The 26159-nt window shown below is 41.8% G+C and overlaps 1 protein-coding gene across 1 annotated transcript; it reads right to left on the bottom strand.

Annotated features, from left to right (window-relative positions):
• Positions 1-8634: 8634 nt before the first annotated feature.
• On the bottom strand, positions 8635-23385 carry LOC129331099 (torsin-1A-interacting protein 2-like). The gene is made up of 5 exons (XM_054981444.1): positions 23158-23385; positions 22136-22308; positions 19480-20037; positions 16553-16684; positions 8635-14411 (listed from the first exon to the last, which is right to left on the bottom strand). The coding sequence occupies exons 2-5, from the start codon at positions 22167-22169 to the stop codon at positions 13627-13629; spliced, it is 1509 nt and encodes a 502-aa protein (XP_054837419.1). The 5' UTR covers positions 22170-22308; positions 23158-23385; the 3' UTR covers positions 8635-13626.
• Positions 23386-26159: the final 2774 nt, after the last annotated feature.

The raw sequence follows: 26159 nt of genomic DNA, 5'->3' as shown, positions 1-26159 counted from the left end.
ACTTGCTTCTATGTAAGCATACATCGGATGAGAGAACTGGAAAATTCCTTGTCTAATCTTTGTTAAGTAGCCATAGGCAAGCCGCAATGTGCCTCAGCTTAGAAACCAGTGGAGAGCTCATAGCACTGACAGAGTTTGTTGTACTGAGCTAAAGTATGTGAACGAATTTGAGTGCTTGAAATGCACGAGAATAAACGCGAGCCCTCTGTGGTGAAATAAGTTGCACACCAGAATTGGTCAAAAACATCTTTTGCTGGCTGGCAGAGGGGAAAGAGACAGAAGCAGGAGGGTCTGAATCATTTCTCTCCCTCGGAGTCATTCAGTACCCCATGAATGATTAGGATTAGGCCAGGGGGTTCCAACCATTTTGAGCCTGTGGGCATCTTTGGAGGGGGTGGCAGGATCCCCCATCCTCAGCAAGCTTGTGTCCCCACTATCATTCACCTGGATGGCAGGGGGAAAAGGCACCTGGAAATGGCAGAGCCGTGTCTGAGACAGGTTCTCAAAAAGCAAATGTGCCCGTGTACAGTGTTGGAAAATGACATCATTTCCAGTGTGAAGCGGATACAATAGGTTGTGACTGACGCCCCACTGTTTGGGGCTAGTTTTTAGAGCATCGGACCCCGGCATTACCCGTTCTTTCAGCATTTTATTTGTTTGTTTGTTTCAGATTTGTATTCCGTCCTCCCCGCAAGCGGGCTCAGGGCGGATAACAACATATTAAAAATACAATTTAAAAAATTCATGTAGATTAAAAACAACACACATTAAAAGCCTGCTACACCCCTCTGCACCCTGGGTGGACCTGGCAACCCTAGGGAGTGGTAAGTACCACCCAAAAATGGCTACCAGAGGTTGCAGAGTCACATACCAAAATGGCTGCTGTAGGAGGTGGAGCCAAATGCAGTACCTCCCTCCTCACTATGCCGCTGTGGAAACATCTTTCATTTGAATGAGAACAGCCATTAAAAAGCCCTGCCTTACAATAACCCCACCCACTTTCTAAAAACTTCGGCAGGCACCAAAGGAAGTACTGATAGGCACAAGGTTGCAAAGCTGTATACAGGACAAGAAGGATGCCACAAGGAAACAGCTAACAAACAAACAACAATGGTGCTGTGGGGAAAAATAGTTTTATTCTTTTATATTGCTCCAAGGTGCAAGGGCAGGAGGGAGGGCTCAACCATTGAGAGGCCTTCTGCTATCAGTCAATATCCCTACCTTGTGAACTGAAAAAACCCTCAACATTAAAGCGTAAATTAATTCCTGATACTTCTGATACCACACCTGCTTCCATTTCTCCATTTTTATCCTTCTTGACAGCAGCTCCATTTGTATCCTCCCTTCCTCCAAGGACCTCAGGGCCAGCAGCGTACAGAGGTTTATTCCCATTTTACCCTCCCAAAAACCCTGTCAGGTTGGATACGTTGAGAAATAACAGTCCAAAACCCCAATTTTCCCACTCCAAAAACACTTCTCTGATTCCACTGTATGGCTCTCTGATGGGCCTGGTCCCAGTGGAGAGATTGGCTTTACTTTGACTTTTTGAAGACCTACTCTGTGCTGCTTGCCTTCGGACCAGATTCTATTAGTACCCACTGAGAACTGAACAAGTGCAAATCCTTTGCATAGACATTATTTCCAGGTCTAAAGATAGTGCTAAGAGCAGACACTTGGGGAGGAACATGCCCACAAGGTTTAAGGTAGCTGGTCATGATAAACTTTTTACCATAATCGTACGAACGTCTGTTTCTCCCATTTCAGGAGCCTGTGGAAACTGCATGCAGCAGGCATGCTGCAGAGCGGGACGGAGTTCTTTCTTTCTTAGTTTCTTTCTTTCTGTTCTGTGCATTTTGTAGGAAATTTAGACCAGTCACCCACAGCCCCAAACAGCAGATGGGAAAATCATTATTGGATTAGACGGCTGACCTGCAAAGGTTGATGGGTTCGGCATGTGTGGTCTTAGGAAACGGTCCAGAATACAAAGCGCAACTCAGATGGCGACACGACACGTCGTGCACTTTAAAAGGCATCTGTGTCAGGTTGATTAATGGCACTTCCCTGTGTGCCTTCCATACGTTCCTTTGTTCTGCGGCTTAGAACAGGCAGCTGCTCGGGAGCATTATTGCTGAATAAGCCAGGGCAGCAGGGTGAAAAATGGCTTGCCAGCTTTGCTTCCCCCTGGTATTCTGAAAAGGTGAGGCGGTTATGATCTATTGGTGACTTTGAAGTGTCTTGTGCAAGTTTTCACATTGTTCTACACATTGGGTGATGGTCAATGGCTTTAAAAAAAGGATTATACAAAGTCATGGAGGATGAGTCATCAATGGTTATTAGCCATTGTAGCTGGGTAGAACCTTCATATTCAGAGGCAGTATATCTGAATATAGGTAGATGGGATCAAACAACAGGATATGGGGCTTTTCAGTTTAGAAAAAAAGGAGGGGTTATTTCTTACATGGAATAACCCCAGACACATTCTCCGTTAGGAGGAGATGTGTAAAAACCAGTAGCATTGGAGGGCCTTATATACCATTCAGCTCTGATTGTTTACAGAAAAAAAAGATCAAAGGTTAGAACAAATAATACATTCCCCAGGATACATGGCACCCAACAGTTCTGATCGACGGGACAATCAGATCTTACTGTAATATAAACATTTCAATGCTGGAGTCATAATTTTGTCATGGGTTCGAAATTCTTCTGGGAAATAACACTGTCAAGGTTAATATTTTAGTTAGAAAGTGAAAACAAAAGAAAATGTTTATAGTTAAAAGTAGAGATGTGCGCTTCAGGTATCCAGTTTGGGGAAAATGCTCAAATCAGACCTGATCCGTAAAGATTTGGAAACTCTGAATCAAAGGTTCTTGAAGTGATTTGGTTCGCTTCGGGAAGCTTCGGGCTTTTCCTGGGCTTCAACTGGCCCACAGAGGAATGCCTCCCCCACAGGCCAGTTGAAAGGGCTCCCTCCCACCATCCTACTTACCTGTGCCTTCCCAGCGGCAACAGCGGCGGCTCTGGCCTTCCCCACCACCCAGCTGACTGCTGTGGCAGCAGAGGAGGTGGTGCGGGTGGCAGAAGTACCTGCTCCGGCCTTCCTCACCACCCAGCTGGCCACTGTGGTGGCAGAGGAGGTGGCACAGGCAGTGGAAATGACGGGAAGACTACATGTGGGCAGCTTGCTGCTTCAGCTTTCAGGGTATTACCAACCATTTCCAAAGCAGGAAAACCAAATTTTTCCCCCATTCACACCCCTAGTTAAAAGGAACTTTCTCTCCTCACTGCAAGACTGAGGGAACCTGTAGTTTTAATTCCAGAAGCCAGGGAGAAAGAATCTGCCACCAAGTGAAATTTGCCTTTTGTGTGCGTGTTCAGCTTCAGTTGCGCTCACGCACAGGGTGTTAGGTGAGAGGTCCTTTAAAAATCCCTTAACAGTTGTCTATTAAAAAAAAGAGCACTGAGGTACACATGTGATCTAGGCTTCCAGGTCCAGCATGTGATACATACATGAAAGCAGCTTACGTATTATAATAATAATAACAACAACATGCGATTTATATACCACCCTTCACGACAACTTAACGCCCACTCAGAGCAATTTACACAGTGTATTATTATTAACCTCACCCCAATCACCCTGTGAGGTGAGTGGGGATGAGAAAGCACAGAGAGCTGTGACTGACCCAGGGTTACCCAGCTGGCTTCAAGTGAAGGAGTGGGGAATCAAACCCAGTTCTTCAGATTAGAGGCCAATCATTCTACACCAAATTGTTAACCACTACATCAGACATTTGGATTGGGAAGCAAATGTGGCAGCAGGTCAAGAAGAAAGATAGTATGAGGGAGGGAAAAGGAAGTTGTCCAGCCCCTCATTCCTTGCATTTTTCTGCCCCCCTTTTAAAAGATACATATTTATATTCCACTTTTTTTCTAAAAAATGGCTTACAACATCATCTTTCTCCATTTTATCCTCACACAACAACCTCATGAAGTAGATTAAGCTGAGAAGGATTAACAGGGCCAAGGTTACTGAGTGAACTTCCATGGCAGAGTGGTGATTCGAAACTGGGTTCCCAGATCCTAGTTTGGCACTCTTAACAAGTACACCTCACTGGCTCCTGTGGACATATAAAAAAAAATGCGCAAATGTATGCTGGTTCCTAAGATTGGTTCAAAACATACATTTGATTCATGTGCGTGTAAGGGGGAGCAGGTGTATATAAAAAGAAAGTTGCTTTGAAGATTCTCATGCTGGCACTCACACCCTTCCACTGCTTGCTTGTGTGTGTTTTGTCACCTTGACTTCCAGCTGCATATGCTGCCTAGTGCTGCTGGAGAAGGGCATGTGGGTGGTGCACAAAACATCTATGTTCCTGGTGGCCATGGCAGCGGCACTCCTAGATGCACCCAGCACCATCAGAGAAAGGGCAAGCAGGCAGCGTGGGCAGCTGGTGGTGGGAGAGCTTGTGAGTGGGCAAAGGAAGGATGCACAGGCATGTGGGGGCATGCGGATGGGAGGACTAGTAGTGGGCACGGAAAGGGGGTTGAGCACTCTCTGCCCAAGGCCCCCCCCCCAAAAAAACCTGGGAACCGCCCATAAGGAATCACCCTCAGATTTTACGGTCTCCCCTGCAACCTAGTAACTGAATCTGCCCCTCTGTCTTCTTGTTTTAAAGTGCTGTGAATACTCTTAGGGTAAAGATTATATAGTGCAAAAAACATGTTTTGATAGAAATAAAACATTTTCTCAGTTAAACATCTTAGCTTTTCAGGATGTTTGAAACACAGTGTGTGTGTGCCGATGTGGCACAGTAATGTGACCTACGCACACAATTTGCAGGTTGTCCCTCTTCATTCGTTTAGAGAGAGGCATTTTTAAGGGGAGGCATGGAATGCCCTCTGGTGGTATGCATGTACATGTGCAACAACTTATTTTTTAAAATTTATACCTAATTCTCAGCCTGTTTTTTGAGACCTGCACAGCACATGAGCAGATTGTGGCCCCCGTCTTAAGTATTCGCAGCTCCTGGTGAACTGTATGGTTGGCAACTTCTCTGCCTCTTTGGTGTGCCGTATGTTAAAAAACTGGAAAATGCTTAGTGCATACATGCACATTGTAGATTTCAGTTGCCTGGGAAATATGGAAATGGACTTTAGAGCAACAGCAGAGGTCATAGAGAGCGCATGCAAAGTCTGTTTGGCATTAGATTGCTTCCTTGCCTGGCCAGTTATATCTGACTTTGTCAGTCTCTGTTCTCATGTGTGAACTGTTAATGCAAGCAAGGAGATCTCAGACAGTGAGGAAAGAGACTAGATTTTGTGCTCTGGGTATCCTGGAACACAGAAACTGTAATTCTTAATGATGCCAAAATCCTTAGTATGGACAATAGGTGTCTTTGAAACTGCACACGCAAGGCTCTCTTTCCCCTTTTATGCAGCTTCTAAAGGTAGAATTCAAAGTCCTGCTTTGGAGAGTTCTTTGAGAGCGTCAGCAAACGTATGAGTAGAATTGATCTGGCAGATATTAAGTACCTGAACTTCCCCCAAAAGCCTTTGATAAAGTCCCTCACCAAAGGCTCAGAGTAAATTTAGCAATCTTAGGATAAGGGGACAGCTACACCCAGTCTTCAGAATGGTGAACACTTAAGCAGAATGCAAAACGGATCTCTCTGAGCTGGATGAGCGGGTAACAGAGTAACAAACAAGGTTCAGTGTAAATAAGCATAAAAATGTAAGGGTAAAGGGATGCACACTGTGGTAAAACAGAGATCTTGGGGTCATGAAAGAGACCCCAATGAAAACATCAATCTAGTAGGCAGCAGTAGCAATGATAAAGGAAAGTTCCAGGGTAGGAGGGTTACTAAGACAGGAATGAAAATGAAACATCCAGTATTGTAGAATCTTTAGAGAAATCTACAGTGCTGCCATGCTTGGAATACTGTGTACAGTTCTGGGCACTATATCTCAAAAAGAATATTGTAACATTGGGGGAAAATGCAGGAGAGAGAAACCAAAATGATCAGGGTGTGGTAGTATCTTCCCCACAAGGAAATGCTAAAATATTTGAGGCTTTTCAGTTCAGGAAAAAAGAGAAGGGGGATACACACAAGAGTTTTATTGTTTGTGATGTGGAGAAAATAGATAGAACTTTTAAGGGATTTTTTTGTGATGGTACTTGCTACTACTGAGTATTAGCATCTTTGGAGGGGTGCTTTTCCAAGTCCTGAGGAGGAATTGGTGAAAATCGGTGCATCCTTTAGATATGCATCTGATGAAGAGAGCTGTGGTTCTCGAAAGCTTATGCTACAATAAAGTTGGTTAGTCTTAAAGGTGCTACTGGACTCTTTACTATTTTGCAACTACAGACTAACATGGCTAACTCCTCTGGATCCTTTATATATAGGCACTTTTTTAAAAAAAACACCACCATAATTCTTTCTGCCTCTTCCAAAATATTAGATCTCATGAGTGCCCACTAAAATAGACGTGCAGTATATTCAGGACAGAAAGGAAGACTCAAATTAGTTATTGGCATATTTATGGATACAGAATTTATTACCACAGAATGTGATAATGGCATCTGGGGTACATAGTTTTAAAAGGGATTATTTATATTAATCCATAGAGGACAGATCCATTTATGACTTACTAGCTGTGATGACTAAACGGAACCTCCATTGTTATCCGCCCTGAGCCCGCTCACGGGGAGGGTAGAATACAAATTTTAAATAAACAAAATAAATAAAATGTTCAAAAGTAGTATACAAATTACTGGGGTAAGCTTGTGAAAATCCATTTCAAGTATTTAGAGGAAACAGCTGGTTTTATCACATTCCCCAGAAAAGGCTTGGCACTTCCAGGGAAATAGAACACACTCTTCGAGTTGTCTGTTGAATTAGCACCTTCAGAGGGCCAAACTTCTCGATAAACTACAATTCGGATCTAACTTGTTTAAAAAAGTATGGTGTAGTGTGACTCAAGCTTTGAGCAAGTGAAATATATCTGTGAAATTGGTAACAGTAAACCTATCCATATTTATTAACATGAAAGAAAAAATATAATTCTATCAGCTTCAAGGTTAGTAAGAAGGCTTTCACAAGAGAGGAAATCAAAAGTCAGGTTCTGGTACCCTTCCAGAATACAGCATGATAAAACAGCAACAACAACAAAAACCCAAAACACACAAACAAACAAAAAACCAGGGACAACAGATTTTATTTTGAAATTATGAAACAAGTAAAGAAAAACCCTTAATATTTGCAATTTAAAGATGTTACAGAAACAAGTGGGAGAAATATGTTTTCTGAAGTTGCTGGTGGAGAACTGTTGAGTTGTAGCTTAATAGTTCCAGACCCATTTCACAGATGGGGGAACAGAGCCACAGAAATCAAGGCACAAGAGGCCAGCAGTGGCAAGATCAGGAATAATGTAGGTATATGTTTCTGCTAAGCAAAGTGGCCTCTTTGGGTTTTCAAAATATGTTTGAAATGTTAGTTTTTAAAATGACATGGGAAGAAACCTGATGCCAGTGGCTAAAGTAGGCAGGTACAAAACATTAACCTGCATTCATCACTAAACTTCGGCAGGAAAGTAGGCATTGTGGAGGAAGTGTGGCTGCCACTGCAAACAGCAGCAATACGCCCTCTACGCTCCCCAGATAATGCCTCTTACTACAAAACGTGTGACATCAACAGGATTCATCCAACTTCATCAGTAGATGTTTGTGTGGATGAGAAAATCTCATAAAATGTCATGGCACGTGTTTTGTAGAAGACGACATTGAGAGGAGACTCAAAGCTGCTACTTGCAGCAGCAACCACACGAACTCCGTAACACTTTGTTCCAGCTTCAGAGTGGTAGGGGTATTAATGGCACAACATGTAATCTAATCTCATAACCACCGGAGATGTTTCCCCCCTTAAAATAATCAACAGCGGCTGATGAGAAAGGCACATTCTTCAAAATTGCTGGAAGAAAACAGAAAGCTGGATCATATCTTTCCTTTGTGATGACATAAGCCCTGTACACCCGTTACAGTGAATACGTGTACAATACATGTTCAGAGTACACATGATTTTTCTCTGTATATGTGTTGAGTGTTTCTTACATCTCATTCAACATGAGCACAGCAGAAGATGCAATTTAAAACCCCATATTTATCTAGGTACCATTTTCTGTCTTATTTTTAAAGCGAATTTACATTGTATTGTCGAAGGCTTTCACGGCCGAAGAACGATGGTTGTTGTGGGTTTTCCGGGCTGTATTGCTGTGGTCTTGGCATTGTAGTTCCTGACGTTTCGCCAGCAGCTGTGGCTGGCATCTTCAGAGGTGTAGCACCAAAAGACAGAGATCTCTCAGTGTCACAGTGAGAAAAGATGGAATGGTTCTTGTGTCCCTGCAGCATAGGAGAAAGGTTAAAGAACAGAGTAGATGTGCTTTCTTGTTCCGAAGTGTTTCCAATCTCCGGGTCTGTTGGAATGTTTCCTCCCCGTAGAGGTGTTCGACTGTGACACTGAGAGATCACTGTCTTTTGGTGCTACACCTCTGAAGATGCCAGCCACAGCTGCTGGCGAAACGTCAGGAACTACAATGCCAAGACCACGGCAATACAGCCCGGAAAACCCACAACAACCATTGAATTTACATTAACTGTTTAGGCCTTTTCTGATGTTACATCCATGCATACTGGGTGGCCTGTAAGGGTACATGTCAGGAGCACATGCTACCAATGATGCTCCTGTCCTTATACACACAGTTACTCTTTTGTGTGAAGAGAGCAACACCCATATTTTGCATATGAATACACTTTTGGTACATGATACATGATCAATCCTGTGGTCAGATGTGCATTGCCCCTCTTTACGTAATGTGGTGACTATGCATATTGAGTAGGGTTATATTATGGTGGTGGGCTCCTGATATATGTGCATGTAGCTCCTGAAAAGACCTACTATTACAGACAGATCTACGAATTTATGCAGAATGTACGTTTTCACAGTATTGTGTGCATCGGGCTATGGACTCAGTCCTTATTCTGCCCATAACCAAGGCCAGAGATACTCGGATAGCCCTTCTAAGCACTCCCTCGCTATTTTTCATCCTCACCCTGTGCTCCAACCAAGGAAAGAGTTGTCATTGCTTAGGCTGTTGCCTTAGCTGTATTTGTTTTGGCTACTCATTTCTCAAAGTCAGATTATTCCTGTATGAGCCACATTTGTATACCTGGGAAATAGATGACAAAATGTCCAACCAATTATACCTTCAATCTCAACCTATCCTGTATTTAGCATTTTTCTACGATTGCCTCAAATTAATATTTAAAATCTCATTAAAGGAATCTGCAATCCGGACATAAACTCCCTTCGGTGCATTAAAGAATTTGGAAGAAGTGGTTTTCATTCTTTTTTGCAGTCATTCATGGTGTGCTTTTTTCCCCAAATTTACCTGATAGAGTCAAGTATTTGTAATACATATAACTGCCTGTAACCCCGATGCTTTAGACTGTTAATTAAATCTATATCATCTGATTAAAAGGATTTTTAGTGTATCTGCAATTCCAGAAATGTCACTACTGCCTCGCACATGATTATGGCCAGTGATTCAAAGACCACAGAATAAAATTGTATCACTCGGGCAGCCCTGTTTTATGCCTCAAAAAAGACAAACATTTTCATGTAAGTTAAAATCTGTAATAATTTTTGCAGTAGGGTTCTGAAACCATACCCTGTGTAAAATGCATCTAAAAATTGTGATAAAGCCAGTCCATCTGATCAAATCTCTTCATCTATAAATAGCAAAGATCACTCAAGGATTGACAGTATATATGTGTGTATAATATTAACCAGCCTCCCCGTGTTACAGGATAATGATCTATTTTACCCATCAGTTATGTACTGATAATCCTTGTCTTGGATTACATTCTTCAGGAGCACTTTCCTTACAAAAATTTAAAAATTAATGGCCATCCCAAAGAAAAATTAATTATTGTTTATTTCTTCCTTTATCACAGAAAAACCTGAATTTTCACACTGAGGTAACTTTGTAACACAGCTCATGTTAACTATTGGGGTACAAAGTTAACTATTGGGGTACAAACTACACCAGCTAAGTTTCACTAGTGACTAAGCTAAAATTATTTGTTCTGTTTTTAACAGAACTGTCACTTTTTCATTTTATAAACAAAATACAGTTGTCATTGGTTACCAGACACGCTTATGGGTACAAACATACACCGTGAGTCATAATAATTTATGTGTGTGTTTGCAGCAGATGTGGTATACAGTGTGTATTGTTAAACATTCATATTCTTGTTGTCAAATTCAAATAAATTTCATTGGGGTTAATTAGTAAACTCCACAAAATCAATCCGGGGTAACCAGTTATCATCTCAAAGCAACAAATGTCCTTTTTCTGAGTCCATGACTAGGGTACGTAATTGATTTCAACCTTGAACAGAAAAAAATTCCCTGGGAGAACAGTGAAACGGGATGGCAAGAATCTATTCAGAAATGGCCTTTACCTGATTTCGTTACTATATTTAGCTTAATCTCGGCCCAACTTTTTAGCAGTATACAGTTAATTCTACGTACATTCATTAATGGTAAAGTCAGAAGAATTATTTGTAACAGAATAAATTACTAATGCCAGCCATACTTCCCCTGTTATTGGACCTCCAATAGTCCTGTATATTACTGGGAGAGCCTGCTCCTAAAATATCTTTAATAGTTTGACTTGATAATTCAGTTTCTTGTAGTACTGTATGAATCCTCCTGTTATTTCTTTCTGAGATACTGTGTAATTCATTTTTCTTAATAGGATTTTTTCCTATTTCTCTTTTTCTATTTCTTTTCCTGCTTTTTCTATTTCATTTTTAACAGGCATCCTAATAAACAGTCTGAATAATTATCTTTTGTTATTTTTTCTGTTTTAAATATCTTTTAAAATCTTTCACCATCATAACCTTACTTTAAATGTATTGCCTCTCAAATCCTGTATTTTTATATATCATTTTACTTGCCCTCATTTGTTTTAAATACAGGCCCTCCATTCTCTTGATTTTACCCTGCCTGCATCTTGACAGGGGTGCAAAAACACTCACCCCCCCATGGCAGCAGCTGCAAATGGGGCAGGAGGAGGCGGAAACAGTGCCCATATGCCTCCTCGTTTTACTATCTGCCGCCGCTGACCCCACCTCCCACTCTTCCCTCTTTTCTCTATGATAACCTTTACGAAAGCTCAGAAGTGATGAAAATGGTGTGTGGCAGTGAGCTTCCCTGTGACATTTTAAAGCAGAGCTGATCTCTGCCTCTGTCCATACTATGGCAGAGGATAGAACGGAGCATCCAGAGGCCACTCCACCATAGCCACCTCTGAGTGGTTTCCCCTCTGAGTGGAAGAAAATTAGGTCTCAATGGGGGTGGGGGTGGGATTAGAGCTAGTAGAATTGTGACTTAATTGGGCATGAAGGTTTCTGAATGCTTCTGTTTACTGTGAGGGTTTCCCTGTGTGAAAACAGCTGTAATCTTTCTTTACTTCTTTGCTTCCTTTGAAGTAGTGGCTTTCAAACTATGGATTCCTTAGAATTTTTTCAGCTAGGCCTCTATGACAGATTAGTAACGGGGATCAGCCTTCCCTGAAAGAAACTCAGGGGAGGATTGAGTATGTTTTATTATTTGTTTTGAGTATTGAGTATGTTTTATTATTTATTTACTTCATTTATACCTCGCCTCCCCCCCAATGAGGACACAAATCAGCTTACATTGGCCGTTTCCACACGTCCTGAAAGGGATAGCCCACTCACCGAATGCTGGCAGCTTTTTCCCCTTGACTCCAGACATCTCCATTTTCAAAACAGTTGCAGACTGTATGGCTTCCGCTTTTTCGGCACCTTTTCTGGGACTTTCCCAGGGTCTGGAGAAAAGGGAGTCAAGGGGAAAAGATGCCAGTGTTCGGGGAGTGGGCCATCCCTTTAAGGATGTGTGGAAATGGCCATTGTTCTCCCCTCTTCTATTTTATCCTCACAACAATCCTGTGAGGTAGGTTAAGCTGAGTGTACAACTGGCTCAAGATCACCCAGCAAGCGTCCACAGCAGAGTGACAATTCAGACCTAAGACTCTCAGATCCAAGTCTGACATTCTAACTGCTCTACCACACTGGCTGGAGTAAGTTGTACTCTCAGTCTGTGTGGCATAAGAGCAAGGGCTGAGAGGCCTAACCAGGCCACACATGAACTGACAGCAATGTGCAGGGGTTCCATGGAAAATGCACGGGAATTATTGTCATGCTGAGTAGTGGCTGTGGCTGTTAAGTCCAAACTACAGTAACCCACCAGCACACTGCATGTAGACAGAGGGATCAGATTCTGACACAAAAGTCCTAACAACAAAAAAATAACATCTCTGTTCACAGACAATTTGTCACTGCCTACTTTGGAGAGGATTTGTCCTGAGAGATTCCCTTTAGACAATGACACACTCCAGCTATATTCACAGTCCTTTTCTATCATCTCTCTCCATTCCACATCCCCACACTCATTATCATCTCCCCTTTCCTGCTTCCTGGGTTTGCCTGCCACATCCCAGATTGGCTTTGCCTCTCATTTAACAATGCATTCTTCCATTAAGATTCTACCCAGCTTCACATGCTCAAGATCTGCCTGAACATGTGGGTCACTGGCATATATTGATGTTATGTGACCTCCCTGATGTGATGCTCCCATCTGTACTTCAATTACGTGCCAGCGTCATCACTGGGTTATCACACCCCTATCTGTTTCTGGTGAAATCATCTCCCTCACTATCATTCATTAACAAATGTGTTCTAGCACATACAGGGTTAACCTGCTCTTCAACCTGGCTCACTTCAATTTTAGTACACGTGCTGCCAAAGCAAGCAAAAGCCTAGCTCACTCAGCAAGCACACGGTAGATCCATTTCCTACGTCGAAGTTAAGAAAGCCAGAGTTTTGCAGTGTGCCAAGAGTCCATCTGCATGAGACTTAGGAGAACGTACCTTTGTGCTAACTTGGTGCTTCCTATTCCCACAAGCCACGCATGCCTTATGCTTAGCCTATCCTGCTCCCTTGGTTGTCAACATAGCAGCTGGAATCAATAGTCAGAGCTGTTAAGGTTTCTCCTGTGCTACATTAAACTTAATTTCCACTTTAAACACCCTATGATGTGCTCAACTCCGCAGTGCAGACAGCCTTTGAATTGTCATGGCTTGCCACAGATGCGTGATTTATTACTTTTAGATTGACAAGGCATCTGCAAGGCTGGAATGAATATAAAATAGCGTGTTTTAGTACTCTCTCCATTTTCCTTCAGCAGCAAAGACTTTCTGGATATACAATGTGCAAAGTATCACCTGCTTTCCTCTACATAATTTTTTAAAAATACTCTTTGATTGCGACATAAATAGCAAAACAGTCATAAAAGTAAGCCATGGAAGGTCCTGCTTATTTCTTCTCTAATGTTCAGAAAGATCAAAACAGACACCCCAAATGCATAACTGGTCTAATATAAGCTCACAACTTTAATGCTGCTGTGTGGCTTATAGCCTCTTTAAAAAGGCTTCCTGGTTGGTGCAAACCCCTCAGATTTTCCTAGCTTCCCCTTGAAGTCCACCTTATTCACCTTGTAGTCTCGTTTGCAAAGGGCAGCCAGCATCCTCTATAGCTTGTACTGGAAGAACTGGCAGGACAAGGTGGGATATGCGGCTCCACAGCCCACTCAGCTTATCTGTGTCCATGCTATTGTAGGAGCTGGGAGTGTCTGTGTTGGTAAACTTGGCCCAGAGGAAGTCTCGTACTTTCTCTTCCACACTCTGCATGCCAACATTAGCTTCCAATTTGTCATCCTCCAGAAGAACAGTTAAAATCAGTGCCACATCTTTGAAAGCTGCACTCTCGTGGTCACAGTACTTGTAAAAAATCAAGGTGGAACCAGCGGGCAGGGATTCAAACTGATGTACCACTGCTGTCTTCCCATCTCCATGGAAACCACTGCTCAGCTCCTCATCGACTTCCAATTTAGCAATGTCACTGCTCAGAGTGGATTTAGAAGCTCCATCTACCTGGATTGTGCTGCCCTGGAGAGATGAGGAATAAGCACTGGCAATCTGGATGCTGAGGCACTTCAAGGTTGATTTGCCTTCCTGGGCAGCGGTGAAGATTAAGATGGCTGGTTCGGTGTGGTGGGACGTATTGAGGTGCTTCTGAAGGACTTTCTGTACCCGCCCCCACAGGTAAGGCCTTTGACCTGGGAAGCTGTTCTTTAGGGGATCAAACCTTTTCAAGAAGGCCTCCACAGCTGGGTTTTTTGGCACGTTTTGCGGGCGAGAAGTGTAGTAGCCGCTGCAGCTTATGAAAATGGCAACCAAAGCCACACCAACTGCCAGTAAGTAGACAAGGCCTAAGTGGGAAGGAGGGGAATGGAGTGGAGACAAAAAAACACGATTCAGTTTATTGTCCCAACCTGGAAACTGAAACACAAGCATAGCAATGGGGGTCACGACACATGCATGTTTAATCTTGTACTGAAAATACCTCATACCATAATGGTTTAAGAAATGTCTCATGATCTTCAAAATGTGAAGGAGGCCTCATAGGATGAACTGAGCTCATTCCTTTACATTCCTGTTTCTTCAGGACCATTTGCAAAGCATCAGTGCAAAGGGGCAGGAATAAACACTCATAAACATACTTTGTGACAGCACAAAGGTTGTTGTGTGTGCCAAAAGGCTCCCTCCTTATCTGTAACATCTCCCTCTTGCTCCCTTTCCAAATTGAGCCCATTTAAACTCCTTACAACTGATTTCTCAAGGTAGTGGATGTAAAATGAAAAGTTATACAGCTCAGTAAACTGGAGCTGAGCTTTTTCTTCCAGTGCCCTCTGAATACAAACTGAATGGCCATATTCAAATGGAAAATGCCAAACTCTGTTTTGTATGATTGAATTTATCTCCTCTTTTATGCATTCAAAAAGTTTGCAGAGTTTGCTGGATGGAAACAGATAATCTATTATATGCATAATTATGTGAATGGACTGAGATAATATATTCAATCTAATGGCTAGCCTGATCTCATCAGATCTTGGAAGCTAAGCTGGGCTGGCGCTCGTAAGTACTTGGATAGGAGACCACCAAGAAAGTCCAGGGTTGCTACATGGAGGCAGGCCAGCTCTGTTCATCTCTTGCCTTGAAAACGCTATGGGGTTGCCATAAGTCAGCTACAACTTGACAGCACTTTCTACCACACACTGGCAAATTTTCTTTTGTATTTTTGTATCTTTGAATATTTTTTTAAAAAACACAAAATGGCTATCTTTTATTGGACCATTTCCTAGGGTTCAACTATGATTTCTTCTGTGTTTATTTAAAAAGGGAGGGTGCAAATATAATTACTTTATAAAGGAGAAAAATGGAGGGAGGAAAATGTGAAACTTTAGCTACTTCCTCCATTGCCATTTTCTCACGGGAAATAGCCACTCATAAACTTCCGGTTGTTTCCGGAAGGCATCTGGTTCAGATACAAGGATCAAACCTACAAGATAACATCGGAAGTACAGCTGAGGGACTTTTTGTTTAACCATCAGGAGTTTCAGCAAGAAGAAAGTCCAAAGTCTGAAGGGGAGAGTGGGGGGGAGGAGGGAGCGAGCGCAGCTATTGTAGCTGCGCAGAGAGAACTGAGACCGAGACGCGGGGGGGCAGGGGAGAAGACCTGATCCTGAATGTAGTCTGTATTTTATAAGATCTACCAATCTGATAGCATATTAGAAAGTTAACTTTAAAGAAAAATTGCAGTATGAAGGGAATACAAGACATGTAGATGTAGTGTGTGTTTTCTGTTTATATGTTGCTCTTTCCTTTTCCCCAGTCCCCTTTTTTCCTTTATATTTTTGTAGTTTTTTGTAGTTTTCTATGTTAGAAATTAAAAATAAAAAAAATTATTAAAAAAACAAACTCCTTTTACACTTTCTGAACAAAACGTACAGGGTGCCTATATTATTTTCTCCAGCAGCCAAGAGGTGGCTTATTTTTGTTACTCTGCTTCTTTTATGTTCCTGATCTAATTACGGCAGTTGTTTGCTGAAGTAGTAACTTCTAACTAAGCAGTTATTGTGCTGCTGAAATATTTGCTGGAAGACACTAAGAAGACTGTAACCTCGGCAGTAGCAAAATACTGCTTTTTGACTATAAACAAGCGGAAGTTTTTAACAAAAGGAGAGACTGAAGATAGCTCTATTTTTTAGGATATATTATCTGCAGAGTATGAATATAGTTTTAACTAGATCTCTTGTGTAGATAGGAATTGTGGTTTGTATTTGTGATCCTTTCCTTTTATTGTCATTGCAGGTCAACTGACCATAATAAATTTGAATAACTAATGGTGGATACTAAGCTTTGGACGCTCACAATCAGAACGACATTTCAAATAGTGCAAGGACTTGAACTAGCAGTTTCCAGGCAAATCATGTAATTGTTTATCTTTTTTTCTTTTTGCCAGTCCTTTGCTTATTTTGATCAGTTCTGCAGAGACCAAGGTTGTTCTCACCACTGCTTTGAAAAGGTCGGCAATGACTCTGCAGCCATTCTTGCACTCTGCTCTGCTTCCATCCTTCTTGTGAAAGACACTGGCCGGTATCTTCTGGAGAGGGTTCAGTCTGTGATCCGCTTACAGTCTGCCCTGCATTTGAGAAAAAGCACATCAGCATTCCTGGAAATAACTCATCTAGTTACTGAAATTAAGGAGGGTAGTGATCAGGCTTCATCAACATACAGATGGCATGTAGAAGGAAGGTATTTCTGCTTACTTTCAAATTTCTGCTGTCCAAACCCTTTATTGGATATCCCAGCCATTGATCATATTGGCTCACACTGTGTAACCCACCTTGAGTCTGAGTGAGAAATAATGCGAATAAAGATAACTAATTTGGGGATACAGTAAATGACAAACTGAGTGTGTCAAACTAGGCTGGTAAATATCCTGAGGTAAGAAAGAATCAGTTCCAGGTGACCTGGCAAAAAAGTTTTCATAAACTGGTTCTCTTTTAGACGAGAAAAGACTAACAAAGAGTCTCTCTGTACAAGACATCTTAGACAGGGACGCTCAAGTGACTTACTTTCTGTGTGGTCTTAAATTCCACTGTTCTCTGCCTCCTTAGCGGTGCATGTGTATCCACAATGGGAGAACAAATATAAGATCTTTCACTTGATCCTACTCATGTAAGATGTTTTGTGTAGAGAGACTCTTAGATATATGCAGGCAAGTGAGCTACTGAAAACGTTTGTGGACTAGTAGCAAGCAAGAGTGAGTCAAGCAGTGTGATCATCTGGTGTAAATTAGGGTGGCCAGCCACAAGAGAAGATAGAATTCCTGTAACTTTAATGACTGGGTGGAACAAAGATTTCTGTCAGGTGAAGCCTTCCCACAGAGCGATTATTATAACAAGTGATGCAAACACATACTTTGCCCTCTGTATCTGAACTGCTTCACCTCTACTGCAGAGGATACATTTTCATTCTGAAGAAATTTCCTCAAACAATCCCAACCTAAAGCCAGATTCTAAGCAAGTTTACTCAGAATTTAGTCCCGCTGAGTTCAACGGACTAATTTCCTGGTCAGTGACACTCGGACTGCAAGGTGAGCTTGATGACTTGGAAATAAGCCCTACTGAATTCAGTGAGATTCTCCTCTGAACAAACCTGCTTAGAATTGGTCTGAAGGCTACTATCTTAGACATGATTAGCTTGGAGCAACAGTGCTGAACGCAGGAGGTCTTACTTCACAGTAAACATGTTTAGGATCCAGCTTCCTTACACTCATATACCTAGGAAGAAGTCCCATTGAATTCAATAAGGTGTACAATTTTACTCGGGTCTATTCAGTGCGGCTTACTCACAGGAAACTGTTTTTAGGATTGCATAGTCCGTCATCTTCTCTTGCTAAATGCACAGGCTTCGAGGATTAGGCCTGAAGATGGCCTCTGTAGCTAAAAAGTATTCGTTGATAGAGGTTGGAGCAAGAGTAGACCTATACTGTGCTTACAAAATTTTGAATGCATACCTTTTATTATGGCTAACCAGCATGGCATGCAAGCTTCAGAACTTTTCATCAGGATAACATCAGGCCAATTTTGCTGTAAATATTACAAAATGTCAAAATGAAGGAGGAAATAAAGCAGATTTGACAGGTCAAGATCTTAAGATCTTGCCTTGCCAGGCTTTGGTGTTAGATGCTAATAGTTCGATTGCTGTAGGGATGATATTCCAGCACTTGCATTCTGGGAGGAAGAAGCAGACAACGGAGGGACGTCTTATTTGTAAAAACGGAGTCCTGCAAGATCCAAATAGCTAAGCAAAATCTATTCAAGCATTGCAACCGGGACTTGGCAGGAGATAAATGGCTAAGCAGCAAGGTAATCAACAGCCCCAACCGCCCAGGCCTCATCTGTGTTTCTCTTCTGTAGCTATGAGGCCAGATAAGTGGCCTGACAAACAAAGGACACACCCATGCCTGGTCTGGACGTGCACCAGAATGAGGTGGCAATTCAGCAGCAGAGTTTTGAGATGTTATAATGGGCTGTACCACTTAACACTGCATGGAATAATACAATTTCTCAAAGAAACACATCCCACCCCCTTAAGAAGTTGCTGTGAGTGAAAGACGAGCACAGCACGAGAAAAGCCCAGCAAAAACCTGTCTCACCAATAATTTATACTCTCAGTAATTTTTCATGTGGGGAATGTTCAAAATGGGACTGTTCCCCACCTGCAGCCTAAAGTGGAACAGTTTATCCTACCACCTCATCCTGCCGCATGTGCAGACCGGGTCTCAGTCATTCCATATGGATCAATTCTGAGAAATCACCTTGGAAGGAGCTTGCCATTATCCAGTGTAATTTAGCCCTTCATGTAAAGTTCTAGAAATCTGTAGGACTACACATCGTATGGCAGAGCACCAATTAAAACAGAGAACATTCAATTTCCTGTTAAGGGTGGAAAAGGAAAGCTTTAATCCATTTTGTTTTGGTTCTTATGGTAGCGGACAAAAACCTGAGGAGAAAAAAAATGTATGCACAGAAACTGATGGCGCACCCAGCGGTCACTGACAGTCATGTCTTTCCTTCCACTCCTATCCCCTTAGCTTCCAGTTTGAAACATTTATTTCCAGTTTAAATTTATGGACCCTTATCTCCTCCTTTACTTCATAATAAAGACCCAAGGATCAAACATTCAATACAACACCATCTTTTACAAATCCCATAGTTGGACTCCATTTTACACAACAACTCTAATTTGCATACCTAATTCCAAGCGCATAATTAAAATTCACTAGACCTGACTTGGGCTCTTTGTTGCCAAATTTAAGATCGACGTACTCCTTGTGTGTTAGCAGCTATATAAGATGAGTACAATACTTCTTTTAAAAAGGCTGAATAGTTTATTGAGCTTCCTTATCAAGGAAAAGTATCGCCTCACCTTCCATCAAGGATCTCTTTTTCTCTGTGCCTTCAAGGATTTGAATTAATTTCTCCGTTTCCTCTTCCAGCATATCCTCTTTTGATTCTTCAGGATGCTCAGAGGCATTCTGGCTGGGCTGACTCACGGGGCTCACTTGTTCTTCAGGGGTGGTTTGGGATAAGCTGTTTGTCTCTTCCATGGGAGAATCCTGGGAATGTCCAGTTCTTTCATCTAAAGAATCTACTGTATCTTTCTCTACAGAATTATCAGGTAAGTCTTCTGGATAAGGCAGAAGCTCTGTGTTGCATTCTGGGTGGTCACTGGTCTCTCTGGTCACCAAAATTCCATCAGAATCCACGGGTGTTTCCTTTACAGAATCTTCTTCATCTGCCCTACAGGAATTCTCAGTCAAACTATTTGATTCATGGTAGAGAAGACTCAATGTGTCTGTATCTTTAGCTGAGTCCACCGGGCTGGTTTCCTGAGTTTCATTTGGGGGGGCATTATTTATGTCACTATCTGGGGGTGGGAAAGTCATCCTCTTCTGTGACATCAGCTCCTGGTCTTCAGGATAACCTGAAAAAGGACCAACATGTCAAATGGTTGGCTTCAAAATCATTTTAAATAAGCTTCAAAAGAATTATGTGCTTAAGAATTGAATTATAGTCACGTGTTGAGGAGGTCCAGTAATGCAGAGAGTAAATGCTTACAAGTTGCTGTTTCAAACGGGCCCTGTGGATAAACCTGCATAAAACTTCTCAAAACATTCGTCTATCAAGATCAGTATCTTCTACTTTGATTGGCAGCAGTGATGGCGAACCTTTTTGAGCCCGAGTGCCCAAACTGCAACACAGAACCAACTTATTTATTTCAAAGCGCCAGCACTGCAATTAAACCTGAATACTGAGGTTTTAGTTAAGAAAAAACAACTCATACTGTTGTCCTAACTAATTAACTTCTCTCTCTCTCTCACTCACTCACTCAGGAGCCACGACTGAAAGTAAAGCAAGTTAAATCAAAGCAGTTTGCCCTTCTTTAGACCAGCAACCCTGCTTGCAAGCACTCTCTCTCTCCCCCTCTCCCTCTCTCAAGAGCCACAACTGAAAGTAAAACAAGTTAAATCAAAGCAGTTTGCCCTTCTTTAGACCAGCAGCCCTGCTTGCAAGCACTCTCTCACTCACTCAAGAGCCATGACTGAAAGTAAAGCAAGTTAAATCAAAGCAGCTTACTCTTCTTTAGAAAGCCAGCCCCAGCAGCCTCGCTGCTGCCTCCACTTCCTGCTGCTAAAGAGACGGGCAGCAGGGAGGCAGCCTTGAGGAAAAGGAATCATGAGGGCAGGGCCAAAACCCATGTGATCTCTGCTCAGAGCTACTGGAACGCCGTTGCAGGCATTCCCCCTCCAAATGAGCCCTGGACCTAGCAATCAGGGACTTGGCTCGTGTGCCGACAGAGAGGGCTCTGCATGCCAGCTGCGGCACGCGTGCCATAGGTTTGCCATCGCTGCTCTAGAGTCTCAGGTAAAAGATCTTCATGTAGCCTATCACTTCATCCTTTGAACTGGAGTAGCTGGGGATTGAACCTGGGATCTTCCGCATGCAAGGCAGATGCTTGAACCATGGCCCTTATTTAAGCTGTCTTATCCTGAGTCAGGCCATTGGTCTATCAAAATCAGTAGAGTTTCTGCTTCGGCTGGCAGAAGCCACCCAGAGGCCTTTCACATCATCTGCTACCTGATCCTTTTAACTGGAGGTGCTAGGAACTGAACTTGGGACCTTCTGCATGCAAAGCTCTACCACAGAGCACAGTCTGTCCCCATTGGGTTTTGCCATTAGTCAGCTCAGCACCCATCACATTAATCCAATGAGCTCCTGGTGGTTTTATCCCATTTCATGCCATGAGACTTACAGTGCAGTCCTCTGTATAGGATTGTACTGAGAATGAATGGGGGTCGGTGACAACGTGAATTTTGCAGCTGACTGGCGTTCTCTCTCCAACTCTTCCCACTCTACTTTCTTCCTATCAGAAATTTCTACTAGTCTCCACCTTCACAAAAATTAGCTTGAAGGTAGTGAAGACCAAGGTCCTGAGGATTCAGAGAGGCAACCCCTCCCCCCCCCAATACTGAGTGGCGTAGTGGTTAAAGTGTCAGACTAGGTTCTGGGAGACCCAGTTTCAAATCCCTACTTTGCCATGGAAGCTTACTGGGGGACTGTGAGCCAGCCACACTCTCTAGCCTAACCTTCCTCAAAGGGCTGTTGTAAGGATAAAAGGGAAGAGAGATTGGATCCTCATTAGGGAGAAAGGAAGGTTATAAAATAAATAAATGTATGGCTTTAACCAGTTATGCCGATCCCGGGGCTAAAGTAAACTAAGAACATGCTCATTCCTTATATTCCTACTTGAGCTCATGGATATTGTTATTCCAAACTGGAAAAATGACCCTACATCTTTAATAGAATAGTGAGATGTTCAGCAGAGGAAGACTGTTTTGCTGTCTAGGACTTCATAAATATCTACCATCTGATGCTCATTAAATACAAAGGTAAGATTTGATTCTGCTGAACTAAAATCTTCTTTCCTTCTACACATTTGTTAGGGGGTTTTTTTTGGATAGAGATTCCCCCCACCCCTTTTGCACAAGTCAGTTTGCAACATGTGTGTTATCCAAACATACCTCCTTGAGCAGTGAGTGTAAGCTCTTCTGACATCTTCTCCTGAGTTTCGATTTCCTAGTTTATTTGGTTTCAGTTTGGGAATTACATAAATTCTGAAAGGCTGGGCAGGTTGCAGAAGGTTTGCACATAGCATCCCCCTTTGGTCTTGGAATATTTATACATACAGATCCAACTAAAAGAAACAAACTACAGTCAATGTCCGAAATGGCTCTTTAAATAAGACAAGAGTTCTTTCTAAATAAACAGTCATGATTTTTCTTCCCAAATTTTTAATACCAGTTTTTGCTCCCATTCACAGTTGTATATCTCAACAAGAGCTTTAGGAACCCATATGTGACATGCTAAATAAATGAATTAGGTATGGATCTATATGAAAAATGTTGAACTTTAAAATACTGCAAAAGTAAGTTGCTCAGTGTTTGCAGACTGAAAGAAATTTCCCTCTGAGTATAAGGAAATATTGTTAGGAGGAGGGAAACAAAGGATTATTTTCAACAAAATTCTCAGGAAAGAAGCAGGCAGTGGCCTAGATTTGTCAGTTACAAGTAGCAGGTATATCTTAATATGGTTTCCTTGATGCTAATTCCTGGGTTCTCTCTCGCTTACAAACACACCCTACAATTGCAATTCCTTACAAAAAAAATATCACTTACAGTGCAACCCTATGGTGCATTATTCAGTTCTAAGTCCATTGACTCCAATGTGCTTAAACTGGAGTAACTCACCATAGGATTGCACTGTTAGTGGACTTGTGAGAACAGTTACAGTGGCCTTTTCCCTGTATCAATCCTTAAGCTTTTTTTTCTTTTAAGCATATTTACATTCGGATAAACTTAACGTAAGTCTACAGAGGAAGATTTCTATTAAACACAGAAAAAACATCTTATGCATAAGGAAAAGTGAAAGGATCATTTTATATGCTGTAACTCAATTCCTTCTCCGGGAACACAGTGCTAAATTTGGACTCTAATTCCTTAATATGAACACCAGTGTCAGGACAAGCCAAATCTCTCTCTCTTACCTCCTCCCGACCGATTGTCCTCTGTTTGATCAGGAAATAAAAGTGAAAGAAAAATCCCTTTTTTTCCCCTTCGCAGAAAGTTAGTTCAGGCAGACCTTTCTCATGTTCCCGTTCCTCTTCGTTGCTTTTTTGCATAGAGATTTCAACATCCTAATTCGATCCACAGTTTTCCAGTCCTCCCAGAGTATCCCTCCAGTTTCTCCACTAGAAGCAAAACTCGCAGGCACAACCACCCACCCGTGCCCTCAGTTCCTTGCGACGTCAAAATGATCTTTGATCCCGAAGTAGAAGGCTTCTCAATGGAATGCTGGGATGTGTAGTTCCCCCTACAATGCCCGTTTATGAGTAAAAGGGGCATCAGTTTTTAGTACGAAACCAGGAGGCAATACCTAGTCGGAGATAGCTTGAGGCTGAGAAATTCCTGGAGATTTTGAGGGTCGAGCATAGAGAGGGGAGGGAGCTAAATGGCCCATTTAAAATGGGGGCATAATGCCATAGAGTCCACCCTCCAAAGCATCATCCATTTTCTCCAGGGGAACTGATCTCTGGCCTGGAGATCAGTTGTAATTCCAGGAGATCTCCAGCCACTACCTGGAAGTTGGCAATCCTAGAGTTGAGCGATGTTCTCTTCAACTTGGAACTTTTGGCCATGTTTTCTGTCGCTTCACACAGATAAATAGGAATCTTGTGGTAGACTAACAAGATTTTATTCCAGCATAAATTTTTGCAGCCTGGAGTCGTCTTCATCACATGCATGGAAGCAGGTCTTCGTTAGATTTATATGAAGTTATGAAAATAATGTGAACAGCTGGGTCAAAGGGACATGAAACGTACAAAGTGAGATCTACCCTTTTGGAATTTTTAACAACATGGTATCTCTAGTGCAAAGATCAGCTATATACAGTCTGCTTTGGTTGCAGGGTCAAAGTATTTATGCCTTTTTTGAAGAAAGCTCCTATGACATGTGTGCAGCCATTCTAGCAACTCACAGAAGCTACGAAAGGGAGAGAGAGAGAAACGTTTGAAGAAATACGCCAGAGTTTTGTTGTTTTGCCATGAGAGGAACAGAGATTCATGGAATGGAGGCCAGCAACATCCAGGAAGCATTTCCGCCCCACAATCATCCCTCACTTCCATTTTTGTTGTTATTTTGTTTGCTGCTTTGAGGATGCAAAAAATTATTTAATTAAAAATAATAATAACTGCACACGATCCAGTCACAGTTAAGCCACTCTCTACTCACTGATTTCAACAGGAAGGAATCGAGCATCTTACTACTCCCACTGAAATATATGGGGAAAATACTTCATATTGGGTTGGATTGTACCATAATTAATTAATTATATTACATTAATTACATTAATGTAACTGAATAAACCAATGATGGAGTTTGTGGCTGCTTGTTGAATAATTTTAATATTAAGAAAACCATTTCTGAGAGCTATTTAGCAATCTCTGTGGTTTTTCAACAGCCTCATCTTATTTGGAACATAAATATCCTGTCAACATCAATATATCTAATTCTCATTGAAGGCTTTTCTGTGGATATTTAAGACTGGAGCAATGAATATACAAGACAGCTTTTTCTACAAATCTGAGAAAGGCCACAGCTTTGTAGAAAATTCTGAAATAATTTTTTTAAATGGAGAGGTGTTTAATCTCCACCCCTCAAATAATAGAAGCAGTGCCTATACCTTTAAGAAATGAATGCCCTCTGAGATCTCAATGGCCTGGGGGAAATAGTTTGCAAGAGCAGCCACAACAATATTGCCAGCCTTCAAACTTTGGTTTCACTCATGGAGGGGCAGAGCCTTTTCCAGGGCAGTTGTGGCCTCCCTTCTCACTTGCCTCCAGTCTCAGAGAAAAGACTCTTTGGGGCTAGGCCCGGGTAGTTCACTACCGTGCAAGTTGCATAATTCATCCAGTTGTTACAACTTGATGCCAAACAATTTGCCTGTGTCCAGCAGCAGCTTCCACATGATTTGCTTTTGCACAACTTGGCCAGGCTTAGCAGTGGCCACAGAAAAAGAAAGGGGCGACCTCTGGGACCAAGATGTACAAAGATACTTCCTGAAGTATCATAAGAATAAACAATGCTGAATAATTTTTATATATCAATTTGTAGTATTTAGAAAGTGCAATGTGCTGAATGTGCTAGAACAATAATAAACACAATAAATGGAATAATAAATACAATGATAAATACAATAACTACAATGTTAATCTGGACTGCATCCAAAATCCTTCCTATTACAATGAACAATGAGATGAATGATTTGAATCCAATATTGCACAGTCCAATCGGTGAAGATAAATCCAGTAGGTAAATACCATGTAAGTTCAACCATCTTTCAATGATAATAATCATGAACCGTATATATTTGTTTCTTCTAGGTAAAGACTCTTCTTGAAATTCTCAATCCTGGAAGGACTACACAATGGGTGAGAGGATCAAAGCATTATAGTGATGCTGGAATGAGCTTAATGGGCTTTGCCAGCTTGCCAGGTGATACACATCAAAACATCCCAGCGGGCACTTCCCATGTGGCTATTGCAGTGTTTGTAACTTATCTGTGAGAGCATCATCCATCATTAACCCCAAAACTAACAAGCCTTTATGTGATTCTGATTTTTCCACTTGCATAACCTCCAATGTGGTATATGTTATTCAGCGTGGGTGCCCTAAATGATATGTAGACCCTTGAAAGTAAGACCCGTCTAGACCCTTGAAAGTAAGAATTCAGGAACATGTCTCTAGGATTAAAAATAAGACTATTGATGCACCTTTAGTTTCTCATTTCACACAATTTCACTCTGGCTGCAGGGATTTTAAATTTTCTGTTTTAAGTGTTATTAAGTCATCATGTAGTATTGACATCCGCAGAAAATTATCGCAAACAGAATCAGCATGGATCTTCAGACTCAATACTGTATTTCCAAATGGTTAAAATAATGAAATAGAATATTCTTGTTTCCTATAAATATAGGTTCCTGTTCCTTTA

The sequence above is a fragment of the Eublepharis macularius genome, chromosome 5 (assembly GCF_028583425.1).
Source record: "Eublepharis macularius isolate TG4126 chromosome 5, MPM_Emac_v1.0, whole genome shotgun sequence".
Taxonomy (NCBI): Eukaryota; Metazoa; Chordata; class Lepidosauria; order Squamata; family Eublepharidae; genus Eublepharis; species Eublepharis macularius.
This window is presented reverse-complemented; position numbering and strand designations above follow the sequence as displayed.